Raw genomic sequence first — 16,848 nt, forward strand, 5'->3', positions numbered from 1 at the left:
ATTGATGCTACTCCTCTTATTGGTGGTACGGTGAGCTCATGTACCTCAGAGATTTCTCTAACCGTGGGTGTGTGCCACTCAGAGAGATGTTCCCTTTTAGTCCTGGAGAACCTACCGGTTGAGGTGGTACTAGGGTTGCCTTGGCTCCGACTACATAACCCCACTATAGTTTGGTCCAAGGGGGAGTTGGTGAGATGGGGGCCTAAGTGTGACTCGTGCTTGTCCGTGGTACAAGCTGGGGTCTCAGTAAAGTCTGATACTTTACCCACTGTTGTTAGGGAATATTCTGATGTATTCTCATCACCAACCCCGGAGGTTCTACCCCCCCATAGACCTTATGATTGTACTATAGAGCTAGTAGAGGGGGCCAAGTTTCCCAAGGGGCGAATTTATAATCTTTCTAAGCCCGAACGCAAGGCCATGGAAGATTATATTAAGGAGAGCCTTGGTAAAGGGCATATTGGACCTTCTGCCTCTCGTATGGGGGCGGGGTTTTTCTTCGTTAAGAAAAAAGATGGTGGTCTTAGGCCATGTATCGATTACCGGAGATGAAATAAAATCACTGTCCAGAATAGATACTCCCTCCCATTGATTCTGGATTTATTTAACCAGGTTCTGGGGGCAACTTGGTTTTCCAAGATTGACCTGAAAGGGGCATACAATCTAATCCGAATCAAGGAGGGAGACGAATGGAAGAATGGAGTTCAATACTCTGGCAGGACACTTTGAATATCAGGTGATGCCTTTTGGACTCAGCAATGCCCCAGCTGTGTTCCAAAACTTTATGAATGACATTCTCAGGGAGTTCTTAGATAAATTTGTTATTGTCTATCTTGACGACATTTTGATATTCTCTCCTGACTTCGAATCCCATGTGTCTCATGTTAAACAAGTATTAGAGGTGTTGAGGGAGAATCACCTATCCGCTAAGCAAGAGAAATGTGTCTTTGGTGTACAGGAGATTCTGTTTCTAGGGCATGTTCTGACTCCTCACGCCTTCAAGATGGATCCTGGTATGGTACGAACAATTAAGGAATGGGTAAGACCTTCATCCTTAAAGGCCTTTCAACGGTTCTTAGGTAGAGATGGCCCGAACTATCCGACGGCGAACAGTTCCCGGCGAACATAGCTTGTTCGCGTTCGCCTCTGCCGGGCGAACACATGCGATGTTCGGTCCGCCCCCTATACATCATCATTGAGCAAACTTTGACCCTGTACCTCACAGTCAGCAGACACATTCCAGCCAATCAGCAGCATACCCTCCCTCCCAGACCCTCCCACCTCCTGCACAGCATCCATTTTAGATTCATTCTGAAGCTGCAGTCTTAGTGAGAGGAGGGAGACTGTAACTGCTGCTGATTTAATTGGGAAATCGATAGCTAGGCTAGTGAATTCAGTGTCCACTCCAGTCCTGAAAGACTCATCTGATCTCTGCTGTAAGGACAGCGTCCTGACAGCACCCCAAAAAGCCCTTTTTAGGGCTGCAACATTAGTCTGCTTTTTTTTTCCCCTTTATATACATATTGCAGTTGCCTGGCCTGCCTGTGTGTGAGGAGCTGCAGGCCCACAGACTGTAGTGTGCCCACTGCCAGTGCTCACCCCTGTCATTCCGTGTGGCACAGGACTTTGCTTAAAAAAAGGCACTTAATTTTTACACTTTAATCTAAGGTTAGTTGCCTGCCAGTGTGTGTCAGGCTGACTTCCACTGACTGTAGTGTGCCCACTGCCAGTGCCCACCACTCATACCGGCTGGCACAGGACTTTGCATAAAAAAGGCATTTAATTTTTACACTTTAGTGTAATTTCAGCTGCTTGCCTGCTGCTAGTGTGTGTCAGGCCGACTTCAACTGACTGTAGTGTGCCCACTGCCAGTGCCCACCCCTGTCATCCCGTGTGGCACAGGACTTTGCTTAAAAAAAAAAGGCACTTCATTTTTACACTTTAATCTAAGGTTAGTTGCCTGCCAGTGTGTGTCAGGCCGACTTCAACAACTGACTGTAGTGTGCCCACTGCCAGTGCCCACCCCTGTCATCCCGAGTGGCACAGGACTTTGCTTAAAAAATAGGCACTTAATTTTTACACTTTAATCTAAGGTTAGTTGCCTGCCAGTGTGTGTCAGGCTGACTTCCACTGACTGTAGTGTGCCCACTGCCAGTGCCCACCACTCATACCGGCTGGCACAGGACTTTGCTTAAAAAAGGCATTTAATTTTTACACTTTAATGTAATTTCAGCTGCTTGCCTGCTGCTAGTGTGTGTCAGGCCGACTTCAACTGACTGTAGTGTGCCCACTGCCAGTGCCCACCCCTGTCATACCGAGTGGCACAGGACTTTGCTTAAAAAATAGGCACTTAATTTTTACACTTTAATCTAAGGTTAGTTGCCTGCCAGTGTGTGTCAGGCTGACTTCCACTGACTGTAGTGTGCCCACTGCCAGTGCCCACCACTCATACCGGCTGGCACAGGACTTTGCTTAAAAAAGGCATTTAATTTTTACACTTTAATGTAATTTCAGCTGCTTGCCTGCTGCTAGTGTGTGTCAGGCCGACTTCAACTGACTGTAGTGTGCCCACTGCCAGTGCCCACCCCTGTCATACCGAGTGGCACAGGACTTTGCTTAAAAAATAGGCACTTAATTTTTACACTTTAATCTAAGGTTAGTTGCCTGCCAGTGTGTGTCAGGCTGACTTCCACTGACTGTAGTGTGCCCACTGCCAGTGCCCACCACTCATACCGGCTGGCACAGGACTTTGCATAAAAAAGGCATTTAATTTTTACACTTTAGTGTAATTTCAGCTGCTTGCCTGCTGCTAGTGTGTGTCAGGCCGACTTCAACTGACTGTAGTGTGCCCACTGCCAGTGCCAACCACTGATACCGGGTGGCACAGTAGCTTGCCGATAAATAAGGCATTTAATTTTTAGACAGTAGTCTAAATTCAGTTGCTTGCCTGCTGCCAGTGTGTGTCAGGCCCGCTTCCACTGACTGTAGTGTGCCCACTGCCAGTGCCAACCACTGATACCGGGTGGCACAGTAGCTTGCCGATAAATAAGGCATTTAATTTTTAGACAGTAGTCTAAATTCAGTTGCTTGCCTGCTGCCAGTGTGTGTCAGGCCCGCTTCCACTGACTGTAGTGTGCCCACTGCCAGTGCCAACCACTGATACCGGGTGGCACAGTAGCTTGCCGATAAATAAGGCATTTAATTTTTAGACAGTAGTCTAAATTCAGTTGCTTGCCTGCTGCCAGTGTGTGTCAGGCCCTCTTCCACTGACTGTAGTGTGCCCACTGCCAGTGCCAACCACTGATACCGGGTGGCACAGTAGCTTGCCGATAAATAAGGCATTTAATTTTTACACTTTAGTGTAATTTCAGTTGCTTGCCTGCTGCCAGTGTGTGTCAGGCCCGCTTCCACTGACTGTAGTGTGCCCACTGCCAGTGCCAACCACTGATACCGGGTGGCACAGTAGCTTGCCGATAAATAAGGCATTTAATTTTTAGACAGTAGTCTAAATTCAGTTGCTTGCCTGCTGCCAGTCAGTGTGTCAGGCCCTCTTCCACTGACTGTAGTGTGCCCACTGCCAGTGCCAACCACTCATACCGGGTGGCACAGTAGCTTGCCGATAAATAAGGCATTTAATTTTTACACTTTAGTGTAATTTCAGTTGCTTGCCTGCTGCCAGTGTGTGTCAGGCCCGCTTCTACTGACTGTAGTGTGCCCACTGCCAGTGCCAACCACTGATACCGGGTGGCACAGTAGCTTGCCGATAAATAAGGCATTTAATTTTTACACTTTAGTGTAATTTCAGTTGCTTGCCTGCTGCCAGTGTGTGTCAGGCCCGCTTCCACTGACTGTAGTGTGCCCACTGCCAGTGCCAACCACTGATACCGGGTGGCACAGTAGCTTGCCGATAAATAAGGCATTTAATTTTTAGACAGTAGTCTAAATTCAGTTGCTTGCCTGCTGCCAGTCAGTGTGTCAGGCCCTCTTCCACTGACTGTAGTGTGCCCACTGCCAGTGCCAACCACTGATACCGGGTGGCACAGTAGCTTGCCGATAAATAAGGCATTTAATTTTTACACTTTAGTGTAATTTCAGTTGCTTGCCTGCTGCCAGTGTGTGTCAGGCCCGCTTCCACTGACTGTAGTGTGCCCACTGCCAGTGCCAACCACTGATACCGGGTGGCACAGTAGCTTGCCGATAAATAAGGCATTTAATTTTTAGACAGTAGTCTAAATTCAGTTGCTTGCCTGCTGCCAGTCAGTGTGTCAGGCCCTCTTCCACTGACTGTAGTGTGCCCACTGCCAGTGCCAACCACTCATACCGGGTGGCACAGTAGCTTGCCGATAAATAAGGCATTTAATTTTTACACTTTAGTGTAATTTCAGTTGCTTGCCTGCTGCCAGTGTGTGTCAGGCCCGCTTCTACTGACTGTAGTGTGCCCACTGCCAGTGCCAACCACTGATACCGGGTGGCACAGTAGCTTGCCGATAAATAAGGCATTTAATTTTTACACTTTAGTGTAATTTCAGTTGCTTGCCTGCTGCCAGTGTGTGTCAGGCCCGCTTCCACTGACTGTAGTGTGCCCACTGCCAGTGCCAACCACTGATACCGGGTGGCACAGTAGCTTGCCGATAAATAAGGCATTTAATTTTTAGACAGTAGTCTAAATTCAGTTGCTTGCCTGCTGCCAGTCAGTGTGTCAGGCCCTCTTCCACTGACTGTAGTGTGCCCACTGCCAGTGCCAACCACTCATACCGGGTGGCACAGTAGCTTGCCGATAAATAAGGCATTTAATTTTTACACTTTAGTGTAATTTCAGTTGCTTGCCTGCTGCCAGTGTGTGTCAGGCCCGCTTCTACTGACTGTAGTGTGCCCACTGCCAGTGCCAACCACTCATACCGGGTGGCACAGTAGCTTGCCGATAAATAAGGCATTTAATTTTTACACTTTAGTGTAATTTCAGTTGCTTGCCTGCTGCCAGTGTGTGTCAGGCCCGCTTCCACTGACTGTTTTTCATAAAAGGCAATTCCTGATATGGGACGTAACAGGGATTAAACTGATGAGAATAATACTACAGAAAATACCACTCATATCGGTGGAGGGAGCCAGCGTTTTTTTAACCATCTCCCCGTTCAAAAAATCTATTTAATAAATGGCCCCCAGATTGGGGATGTTAGAGGGATTAAACTGATGAGAATAGTACTACAGAAAATACCACTCATATCGGGTGTGACAGTAAATTGCACGGCGCAGATGCAGTCACCGTGGTTTAAAACAGAGTGGAGGGAGCCAGCGTTTTTTTAACCATCTCCCCGTTCGAAAAATCTATTCAATAAATGGCACCCAGATTGGGGACGTTAGAGGGATTAAACTGATGAGAATAGTACTACAGAAAATACCACTCATATCGGGTGTGACAGTAAATTGCACGGCGCAGACGCAGTCACCGTGGATTAAAACAGAGTGGAGGGAGCCAGCGTTTTTTTAACCATCTCCCCGTCCGAAAAATCTGTTTAATAAATGGCTCCCAGATTGGGGAGTCGGGGACGTTAGAGGGATTAAACTGATGAGAATAGTACTACAGAAAATACCACTCATATCGGGTGTGACAGTAAATTGCACGGCGCAGACGCAGTCACCGTGGATAAAAACAAAGGGGAGGGAGCCAGCGTTTTTTTAACCATCTCCCCGTTCGAAAAATCAATTCAATTGACCTTTCGGGGACCCTTGGTGTTGTACGTGGCTGGGTGGAGGAAGAAACCTTCAATGACATCACCGGGACGTGGCTAGCTTGGTATCCAACCTTGTGCAAATGGGGAGTTTGCGGTTGTGCAAATGAACTGTTTGCGGTGCATTAAAAGGGGAGTTTGGTCTGTCAATGTCTGTGATGCGGGCGTAACCCTTACACTACCTGATCGATACAACATCATACCTGATCGTATACACACACTGGATGTTTTAAAGCACGTTATTCCAAACAATTTAGGAATGTTAGTTGATTTATGCCCTTTATGGATTAAAACCCGACTCTGCGTCCACTACGTAATTTTCCATGGGAGTTTTGCCATAGATCCCCCTCCGGCATGCCACAGTCCAGGTGTTAGACCCCTTGAAACAACTTTCTCATCACTATTGTGGCCAGAAAGAGTCCCTGTGGGTTTTAAAATTCGCCTGTCTATTGAAGTCTATGGCGGTTCGCCCGGTTCGCCAGTTCGCGAACATTTGCGGAAGTTCGCGTTCGCTGTTCGCGAACTGAAAATTTTATGTTCGCGACATCACTATTCTTAGGTTTCGCCAATTACTATCGTAAATTTATTATGAATTTTTCTGTAATTGCTAAACCGTTGACCGACCTTACTAAGAAAGGGCCGGATTTGGAGAATTGGTCTACTGAGGCCATTTCTTCATTTGAAAAATTAAAAAAGGCATTCAGTAGTGCTCCCATTCTGATCCAGCCTGATCAGGAGAGACCTTTTATTGTGGAGGTGGATGCGTCCGAGGACAGCGCAGGAGCAGTCCTTTCCAAGGTCTTGCTAGCCTCACTAACCTGAGACCGTGTGCCTTCTTCTCCAGGAAATTCTCTCCCACGGAGAGAAACTACGACATAGGGAATAGGGAGCTGTTGGCCATTAAATGGGCATTTGAGGAGTGGAGGCATTTTTTGGAGGGGGCAAGGCATTGTGTAACTGTTGTCACTGACCATAAAAACCTTATGTTTCTCAAGTCTGCTAAGAGGTTGAATCCCCGTCAAGCCAGATGGGCTCTGTTTTCTACTCGTTTTGATTTTTCCATTACGTTCAGGCCGGGAAGTAAAAATGTGAAGGCGGACGCATTATCTCGGAGCTTCCATGCTTTTCAACCTACTGAGGTACCACCTGAATCTATCCTACCAGCAAAAATCTTCATAGCAGCTCTAACCCAGGATATCTCGGCTCGCATTAGATCTGAACAACATCTGGCACCGGTATCCACCCCAACAGATAAGTTGTTTGTTCCCGTACAATTTCATCTCCAGCAGTTGGGTGAGTGTCACGATTCTGCCTTTTGTGGACATCCGGGTGTTGAGGGCACTAAGGATCTGGTTTCTAGATCTTATTGGTGGCCCACTCTAACTAGGGATGTCAAGTCCTACATGTCAGCCTGTGAGGTTTGTGCCAGGTCTAAGACACCTAGGACTCGCCCTGCTGGTAACCTATGACCCCTACCCATTCCCAGTAGACCCTGGTCCCATATCTCGATGGACTTTATAACTGACCTACAGCCGGCGGAGGTTAAGACTGTGGTTTGGGTAGTGGTCGATAGGTTTAGCAAGAAGATCCATTTTTTTCCCCTGTCTAAACTCCCGAATGCCAAAACCCTGGCGTCTATTTTTGTGAAAGAAATTGTTCGATTGCATGGTATCCCGGAAAATATTGTTTCTGACAGGGGTGTGCAGTTTGTGTTCAAATTCTGGATGGCCTTCTGTCAAAAATGTCAAATTTCATTGTCTTTTTCCTCTGCCTACCACCCTGAGAGTAATGGGCAGACTGAACGCCTTAATCAGTCTTTGGAACAATTCTTGAGGTTGTATGTTGCTGATGACCAGCAATTATGGGTTAAATTTCTTCCATTGGCTGAATATGCTTTGAATAACCGTGTCAATTCTTTTGCTGAGGTTTCACATTTCTTTTGTAACCATGGTTTCCATCCCCGTTTTCATTCTGGGTCATCCGTCTCCTCCTCTAACCCTGAGGCGGATAGGCTCTCCTCTGAACTGTGCACAGTTTGGGCCCGGGTTCAATCAAAAGGCTCAAAGTTCTCAGAAACTCAAGGCCGATAGGAGACGTTCAAGGGGGGTGAATTTTCAGGTTGGGGATAAGGTATGGTTGTCCCCCAAGAATCTTTCTCTTAAGGTAGATTCTAAAAAGTTTGCTCCTCATTTTATTGGACCATATAAGATCACGGAGGTGATTAACCCGGTATCATTTAGGTTGGAGCTGCCCGAGTCATTCCACATTCATAATGTGTTCCATAAATCTCTACTTAAAAAATATTTTGAACCGGTAGCACCATCGAAAGCCTCGCCTCTGCCGGTTCTTGTTAATGATGCTGTCGAGTATGTGGTGTCTAAAATAGTGGATGTCAGGAAGGTGCGTAATTCCTTGCAGTACCTGATTCACTGGAAGGGGTATGGACCTGAAGAGAGATCTTGGGTACCTGCCAGGGAGGTTCATGCTCCTAGACTGGTTCAAAAATTTCATTTAGAACACCCTGAAAGGCCATCTCGTAAAAGGGGGGGTACTGTAACGGGATGCCGAAGGCGCACTCGGTCTCCCATCAGCCACAGACCTGCTGCTTAGCTTCGGGAGCAAGGATCTGTGTTTGACCTCGTTCCCAGGGCGGCTTTTCTAGCTGGGAGGTTCCCTGCTCCTAGGTCTGCCTTGAGCGCCGAGCTGATCACTCGGTGCTCGACTGGTCGGTCTGTCGGTCATGTGACGCTGGCCACGTCACATGACCCTCACTCCCCACTATAAATACAGGCAGCCTGCTGGCCACAGGTTCCCTGTTAATTTAGGTTCCTGGCATTTGTTGGATACCTGTATACTTACCTGATCCTGTTCCCTGACGATCCTTTGCCTGCTCCTCCTGTACTGCGCATCCCTCCTGGTATTTTGACCTCGGCTTCCACCTGACTATTCTTTGCGGACTCCTTTGGTACTTCTCGACTCTCCTGGTATTTATGACCCCGGCTTCTCCTGACCATTCTTTGCTTATCCCTCTGTACTGTGTTGTCCTCTTGGTTTTGACCCGGTCCGTTCACTATCCGTTATTTGTCTTGTCTGTCCTTCCCGCACGTATCCTAATTTAGGGACTGCCGTCCAGTTGTCCCCTGTCATCAGGACTCGTGAGGCAAGTAGGCAGGGCCAGGGGTGAGGGTGGAGCGCAGTGGTCACTATCCTCCCCCCTGTGTGTGTGTGTACGTGACCGTTACACCTGGATTATACATTTTAATTTATTTAACAATTTTTTTTTAAAACCTACAAATATTTTTAGCGATAATTAATGATTAATGTACAGTACAGACCAAAAGTTTGGACACACCTTCTCATTTAAAGAGTTTTCTTTATTTTCATGACTATGAAGGCATCAAAACTATGAATTAACACATGTGGAATTATATACATAACAAACAAGTGTAAAACAACAGAAAATATGTCATATTCTAGGTTCTTCAAAGTAGCCACCTTTTGCTTTGATTACTGCTTTGCACACTCGTGGCGTTCTCTTGATGAGCTTCAAGAGGTAGTCCCCTGAAATGGTCTTCCAACAGTCTTGAAGGATTTTTCAGAGATGCTTAGCACTTGTTGGCCCTTTTGCCTTCACTCTGCGGTCCAGCTCACCCCAAACCATCTCGATTGGGTTCAGGTCTGGTGACTGTGGAGGCCAGGTCATCTGGCGCAGCACCCCATCACTCTCCTTCATGGTCAAATAGCCCTTACTTTTAAAGTTTTCCCAATTTTTCAGCTGACTGACTGACCTTCATTTCTTAAAGTAATGATGGCCACTCGTTTTTCTTTACTTCGCTGCTTTTTTCTTGCCATAATACAAATTCTAACAGTCTATTCAGTAGGACTATCAGCTGTGTATCCACCTGACTTCTCCTCAACGCCACTGATGGTCCCAACCCCATTTATAAGGCAAGAAATCCCACTTATTAAACCTGACAGGGCACACCTGTGAAGTGAAAACCATTTCAGGAGACTACCTCTTGAAGCTCATCAAGAGAATGCCAAGAGTGTGCAAAGCAGTAATCAAAGCAAAAGGTGGCTACTTTGAAGAACCTAGAATATGACATATTTTCAGTTGTTTCACACTTGTTTGTTATATATATAATTCCACATGTGTTAATTCATAGTTTTGATGCCTTCAGTGTGAATCTACAATTTTCATAGTCATGAAAATAAAGAAAACTCTTTGAATGAGAAGGTGTGTCCAAACTTTTGGTCTGTACTGTATATAGTTTATTGCTTGTTTTATATTTCATTAAGAAATTTAGTGAAAAAAATAAAAATGACATTCAGTGGGACCAAGTGTGAAGAGGGTGGAGAGGATGCTGTAAAAAAATATGTGTGTAATCTTAAATATTAATAGCTAGTGCTGCCCTAGGCATTGCACCTCTAATGCCTAGTGGCAAATATAGCCCTGCTCCTTCTACCCTCTTCCTAGCCTTCTATGACAGTATGTAATCTGATCCTTTAGTGAGCTGACAGTCATCTCTCCCTCTTAGAGAATGTAAGTTTAAGAGAGGAAGTAAAGGAACTGATAAGTGGAGAAAGAGGCATTTTCTCTGATAAGTATATTGCAAAGTTTCCTATACGCACCTGTTCTATTGATTTATTCGAAAGTTGTGTGAAAGTTAGTGACAATTTAACATGCCCAGCGGGACCTCAATCAAGGCAGTATAGAATGTATTTTCTAACTTTATTTTCCTCCCTTAAAGTAAAACTGATGCTTTCATTGAGAGAGTGGGAGGCAGATAATTATCAATGTAGAACTTTAATCTCACATGCAGATTTTGTTGTAGCTTTTTCAGTCAACACCAGAAATGGATTCAAAAGAAATGGGTAATATATAAAGCGAAAATCACTTTCAGGTGTGTTCACACAGGGCAGACATTTCTGCAGCATGTGTATGGTTTTCTGCTGACCCCATTCAGATGTTGTAAACATTTCTATGTAGATGAGCAGCTGCTTACCTGAGTGTGGCCATTTACAATCACTTCTTCAGCAAACCTTACTTTCACTGGGTTGCTTTTTAATTTGGCCCTTTTCTCTGCTGTAAGAAATGATGATTTGGGACTCTGCATACAAGAAAGGAAAGTGTTAGCTTTAGACAACTCAAGAACATAACATATCCTGAGATAAAAGGACAACTTTTCTCCTCTCTTTTGATTGAGGGTAGTTGAAATTCACAAAATGAATTCCTTAAAAGGGTTGTGGCATTATCATAAGTTATGTTCATTAGGTTTTGTTACAGGCCCTGGCTGTGGAACTATTGTGTAAACTAACCGGTTTTACTTTGGGATAAACCTAAGGGCATTATCCTAGTAGTTCTCTGGTAGTCAACCTTTAATCCCTATACAGAGATCTGGACTTCACTGCAAGGGAGCCACTAGGCCGCTTCCTCCAGGACTAGTCCCGGTGTGGTTGACAGCTGACCCACAGAGGGCAGAGACATTGGTGTGGAGCACCGAGGAAACAAGCAAAACTCATAGTCATTAACAGGTTGGGGCAGGCAGAGGTTGCGCAAATCCGAGAAACAGTCCAAAGATCAGGGCAGGCAACACATGCTCAGCCTAGAAGCTGCACACTGAACCAAAGGAGGGTTTAACCCTTGCAGTACTGAAAAATGATGTGAAGTTAAATGAAGACTAAAGGTAGTTGAACTCTATAAAAGAGGAAAAGGATATAAAAAAATATCAAAGGACTTGAGAATGCCAATCAGCAGTGTTCAAACTCTAATTAAGAAGCAGAAAAGTAGGGGTTCTGTTGAAACCAAACCACGGTCAGGTAGACCAACTAAAACTTTCAGCCACAACAGCCAGAAAAATTGTTCGGGATGCAAGTAAAATCCCACAAATAACTTCAGGACTCTCTGAAAGGAATGTGGTGTGGCTGTTTCAAGATGCACAATAAGGAGGCACTTGAAGAAAGATGGGCTGCATGGTCGAGTTGCTAGAAGAAAGCCATTACTACGCAAATGCCACAAAGTATCCCGCTTACAATATGCCAAACAGAACAGACACAAGCCTCAAACCTTCTGGCACAAAATCATTTGGAGTGATGAGACTAAAATTGAACTGTTTGGACACAACCATAAACGCTACATTTGGAGAGGAGTCAACAAGGCCTATGATGAAAGGTACACCATTCCTACTGTGAAACATGGTGGTGGATCGCTGATATTTTGGGGATGTGTGAGCTACGGTACAAAGGCACAGGAAATTTGGTCAGAATTGATGGCAATATGAATGCAGTAATGTATCAACAAATACTGGAGGAAAATTTGCACTCATCATCCCGGAAGCTGCGCATGGGACGTACTTGGACATTGCAACATGACAATGATCCAAAACACAAGGCCAAGTCGACCTGTCATTGGCTACAGCAAAATAAAGTGAAGGTTCTGGAGTGGCCATCTCACTCTCCAGACCTCAATATCATTGAGCCACTCTGGGGAGACATCAAACGTGCAGTTCATGCAAGACAGCCCAAGAATTTAGGGGAACTGGAGGCTTTTTGCCAGGAAGAATGGGCAGCTTTACCATCTGAGAAGATAAAGAGCCTCATCCACAACTACCACAAAAGACTTCAAGCTGTCATTGATGTTAAAGAGGGCAATACACGGTGTAGTTGGCCAGCTAAGACCTGTCCTAGGTTGCTAATATAGCTTATATGTTTATACAGCTAGACCTGCCAATAACCTTAATACAGTTCCTATGTTTGTGTGTTAAAGACAAAAGCAGAGTTATTTACAGTGACTTCATATTTGGATGTCATATAACTGTTATATATATTGTGTTCACAGAAGCAGAAAAGATAATATGCCTTTAAGATTCATTATATGGATGTGAGGTAAGCTCAATGACACAACAGAAACAACAGAAAGCATAAAGTTAAACTGTTGTTGCTGGGCAGGAGTCTAGACCAATCACAGCCAGCCTCACACACAGCAGGAGTCTTGGCTAATCAGAGCCAGCCTCACACACAGCCTGTGTGGGAAATTCCCTAGCAAGAGCTGCTAGAAATTATTATTCACCAGAGAGAGAAGCTGAACAGATATTCACTCCACTAAGAGCTTTGTTTTATAGAAGCAGAGAGGCCAAAATAGGTATTTAAAAACAGTTATATAATGTTCCTACTGTTAATATAGTGATTAGAACTGTATACTGAACTAGTTATATGCGTGTTTACTTACAGGTCCACCAAATTCAATTGCAAACTACAAAGTTCACAATCCAAATTCAAATTCCATATTGCAATCCAAATTGCATACAACCATACCAGATCATACTCAACCAATCTGCAAATAGTTACTGCTAACTGCATATTGCAAATTGCAACCAAATTCAGCAGGTGAACTATTAGTTAGATCTCAGATATACCTCAGAGAGATCATAAAGTGCTTAAATAACTTAAAGTGAGAGTACAGATACTCAAGAGAGAAATATATCCACCATTTTATGTTGAATGACAAGATTGAACAGTTGAACCACCATCTTATGCATACTGCCATTTTATGATATCTTTTCAACACGTGTTATGTACATAGACTATCTGCTGCGGAGGCAGCAGTGTTATATATGAAGAAAAGTTGAAGTTAATAAAGAAGTTATTTCAAGCATTTGTTGTGCTCTTTAAACCTACTGTTTCCATAGAACGGTGCTAGAGGAATTACAGAGTAATAGACAGTCTGGTTAGACTAAAAAGTCAGAGATATCAAAATTCTTATGCCACAGCGCAAAAGGCACTTCATAGTGCTGCACCTGCCACACACGGTATTAAGAACTGGGGTATGTAAACTTTTGATCAGGGTCATTTGGGTAGTTGTGTTGTGATTATGATTTAAAAAGAGTAAACACAGTTTTTGACAATAAATGGCTTCAACTAACCATGAGTGAAAGAAAAGTTTTTGTGTTATCATTCATATTCTCTGAACAATGGTTAAGAAATCATAAAATCTGCAAGGGTATGTAAACTTATGAGCACAATTGTATAGGATTAGTAAATCTGCTGCAGTGTCCATTCATTTAGTCGAGGACCCAGACGCAGTAACCAGCTGTCCAGGCCTATCCTCTCATCTGTAATTGCCTCTTGAGGATGCAGAAACAGTTAAATACAGTGGTGAAGCAGGGAGCACTCACAGGTGATGCAGAGTTGGCAGACTCAATGAGATTGTCATTGCACCTGCCGCGCTGAGCCACAGACAGCACAGCACAGAGCGAAGGTCTGCTACGCACTGTGCTGTCTGTAGCCCAGCGAAGCAGGTGCAGTGAAAAAATGCAGCGTGCCTACCAGTGCTTAATCACTGATGGAGAAGCAGGGAGCTGACACTAGGGGAATGTGGGAAAGATGAGTATTTAAAGTTGAGGAAATGCAGGACATTCCTCCATGGAGGTCAGGCTCTGCAGTCTTTGGGGGGAAGAGGGGGACTTGAGGGCATCTTTCTGAGGGGGCATTTAGGAGGTCATCATATTGTGTGGCAGTGCCACTTAAGGGGGCATCACTGTCAGGGGGCTCTTGAAAGGGCATCACCATGAGGGAGCATTTTAGAGGGCATCAAACTGTGGGGGGGGGGGCTACTAAGGGGGAATCACTGTTAAGAGCACTTGAGAGGGCATTACTGTGAGTGAGCCACTTAAGGGGACAGCATACTGCGAGGGGACACTTAAGAGGGAATCATATGGTGTGAGAGCCACTTAAAGGGGTATCATTGTTTGAGGGAGGACACTTAATGGAGCATCACTTTGTGAGGAAGGCACTCAAGGGGCATCATTGTGTGTGGGGCCACTTAAGGGACATCCTACTGTGAGTGGGTCACTTAGAAGCATCATTCTGCATGAGGGACAGTAAGGGGGCATCATACTGTGAGGGGAGGCATTATGAGGGCATCATACTATGAGTGGAGGAATTACAGGGGTATCAAACTCTGTAGAAGGCATTAAAGGGGCACTATACTGCTTGAGGGGCACTATGGGGCATAATTTCTTTCTTGGGAGGGGCACTATGAGGCATCACTATTGTGACATTCTTAAAGTGTTGAAGCCCTAAGGGGATTGGGTGGGATTAAAGGTGTTGCTTATTGTTAGAAAAACATCCGGCGGCAGACCCAGGTATGTGGACCTTTATAAAAAGTACTTAAGTACCCCTGGTATAGTGAATAGTGGTCAAACAGTCTCTGATCTTTGTGGTTACTTATCGGCGCTGCAGATCCACCAAGCGACGTGGGTAAAGTTTGCTTCACAGTCAAAGTTCCAATATATGTTGATGGCGCTGCCTATGAGTGTAGAATTCCAATCCCAGATTCTTATCCCAAATGCTCAGTTGTTTCACCTTGTAGCCAAACAATCGGTTTCCAGAGGCTGGTGCACTCACGTACACCTGCACCCTAGAGGGAAGTTATAACAGAATAGTGAAGTTCCACCAGGTAATTCCGCATAAAGCAGTTTTATTCTACTTACAAAAACGACATAAAATTTCAGCCTTTAAAATCAATATATTCTCATCACAGAAAGTCCACCCGACCCGGGTTTCGCCAGTCCAGCCTCGTCAGGGGCGATGGTATCCTCTCTCACAGGTGCGGTATTTAGGACCAATAAATACCGCACCTGTGAGAGAAGATACCATCGCGAAGCTGGGCTGGCGAAACCCGGGTCGGGTGGACTTTCTGTGATTAGAATATATTGATTTTAAAGGCTGAAATTTTATGTCGTTTTTGTAAGTAGAATAAAACTGCTTTATGCAGAATTACCTGGTGGAACTTCACTATTGTGTTATAACTTCCCTCTAGGGTGCAGGTGTACGTGAGTGCACCAGCCTCTGGAAACCGATTGTTTGGCTACAAGTGAAACAACTGCGCATTTGGGATAAGAACCTGGGATTGGAATTCTACACTCATAGGCAGCGCCATCAACATATATTGGAACTTTGATAGTGAATAGTGGAGTAGCATAAACTAGGATATGTGCTGCATCATCATGGTAAAATGTAAATTTGACTTATAATACAAGTTTGTTTCTTTATTGTTTTGCTACACATCAATAGTTTTTGTTTGTAATGTCATTAGCAGCACAACAATGCACTGATCTAACAATATACAAAAATGTTAAACGGATCCATATTTACCGAAGTACCTCGCAGGAATGTTATAGTAACAGTGTCCCCCGAATCCCTGTAATATAAACACAACTATTCATATACTGTGCACAGGATGATAGTATAAATGAACAACCTTTCATGAAACAACCGATAAAACTACTCTGCATAGTCTGCACCTTAACCATTGTCATATTGTGTCCATTCATACAGCATTTGAAGAAGCATATTCAACTTCACCCAGATGATACTGCACTGTCTGCCATCCTTAGTGGCTGGCACATGATCCCCAGGTAATCCTTCCTGCCACAGGATTGAAGTATCCAAACATTTATCACAGGGAAGGGAAAGCACACGGGAATGTAATGCAATTAGAAATGGTTTTATTGAAAATCCACCACCTTCAGGATAAGATACATATCAAGTAATGTTTCAGCCCTATTTGAATGCCCTTTCTCCAGCTGGTGCTCCTATGCAGGCATGTTGGAGGCCATGAAGAAACGTAGCCACTGAATGCATGCAATACATACTTCCTTACAAACATACTATAAAACCATCTTAAAGCCATGAAACTAGACTGTCAATGAGGAACAAATGAGGTGCAGATTTCCTGTCTCTCAGACACCCTACGGCACATTTATATTGGTGCAGACAATATTTTGTTTGATACTTAGAATAAAAAATAGCACAATATTTATCTAAAATAGTATATGCCAGCTTTCGGAGATGGAATTTCATTTTTTGTGGCACATCAGTTGTTATGCCCCTGTGGTGGAGCTGCATGGTAATTGAACACTTATTGCCAGCTTTTCCCACAGATTAACCTCTTCCCCCACCTTGATTTACGATACATGCATACATTATAGGTGAGCAGGGATTGTATGAGCCCGCTCCACACACAGAGGGTGTTTGATCTTTTATACAGCTGACACCAGCCTGCAACTTACATAACTGAAGATAACTGTGATACAAGCTATTCATCCGCTTAGATTAT

General features: G+C 44.5%; 1 protein-coding gene across 5 annotated transcripts in view; it reads right to left on the reverse strand.

The window, feature by feature from the left end:
• FRMPD1 (FERM and PDZ domain containing 1) overlaps positions 1-16,848 on the reverse strand; it is a 225,848-nt gene that overhangs the window by 44,665 nt on the left and 164,335 nt on the right. For 4 of the 5 annotated variants that reach the window (XM_040417347.1, XM_040417343.1, XM_040417345.1 and 1 more), the window contains 2 exons: positions 15,885-15,930; positions 10,736-10,840 (listed from right to left, as the gene is read on the reverse strand). In XM_040417347.1, the coding sequence (XP_040273281.1) occupies positions 10,736-10,840; positions 15,885-15,930 (151 nt within the window). The remainder of the gene's footprint in view (positions 1-10,735; positions 10,841-15,884; positions 15,931-16,848) is intronic. The other variant, XM_040417348.1, reaches the window with a different exon arrangement.

This window comes from Bufo bufo, chromosome 2, assembly GCF_905171765.1.
Source record: "Bufo bufo chromosome 2, aBufBuf1.1, whole genome shotgun sequence".
Classification (NCBI taxonomy): domain Eukaryota; kingdom Metazoa; phylum Chordata; class Amphibia; order Anura; family Bufonidae; genus Bufo; species Bufo bufo.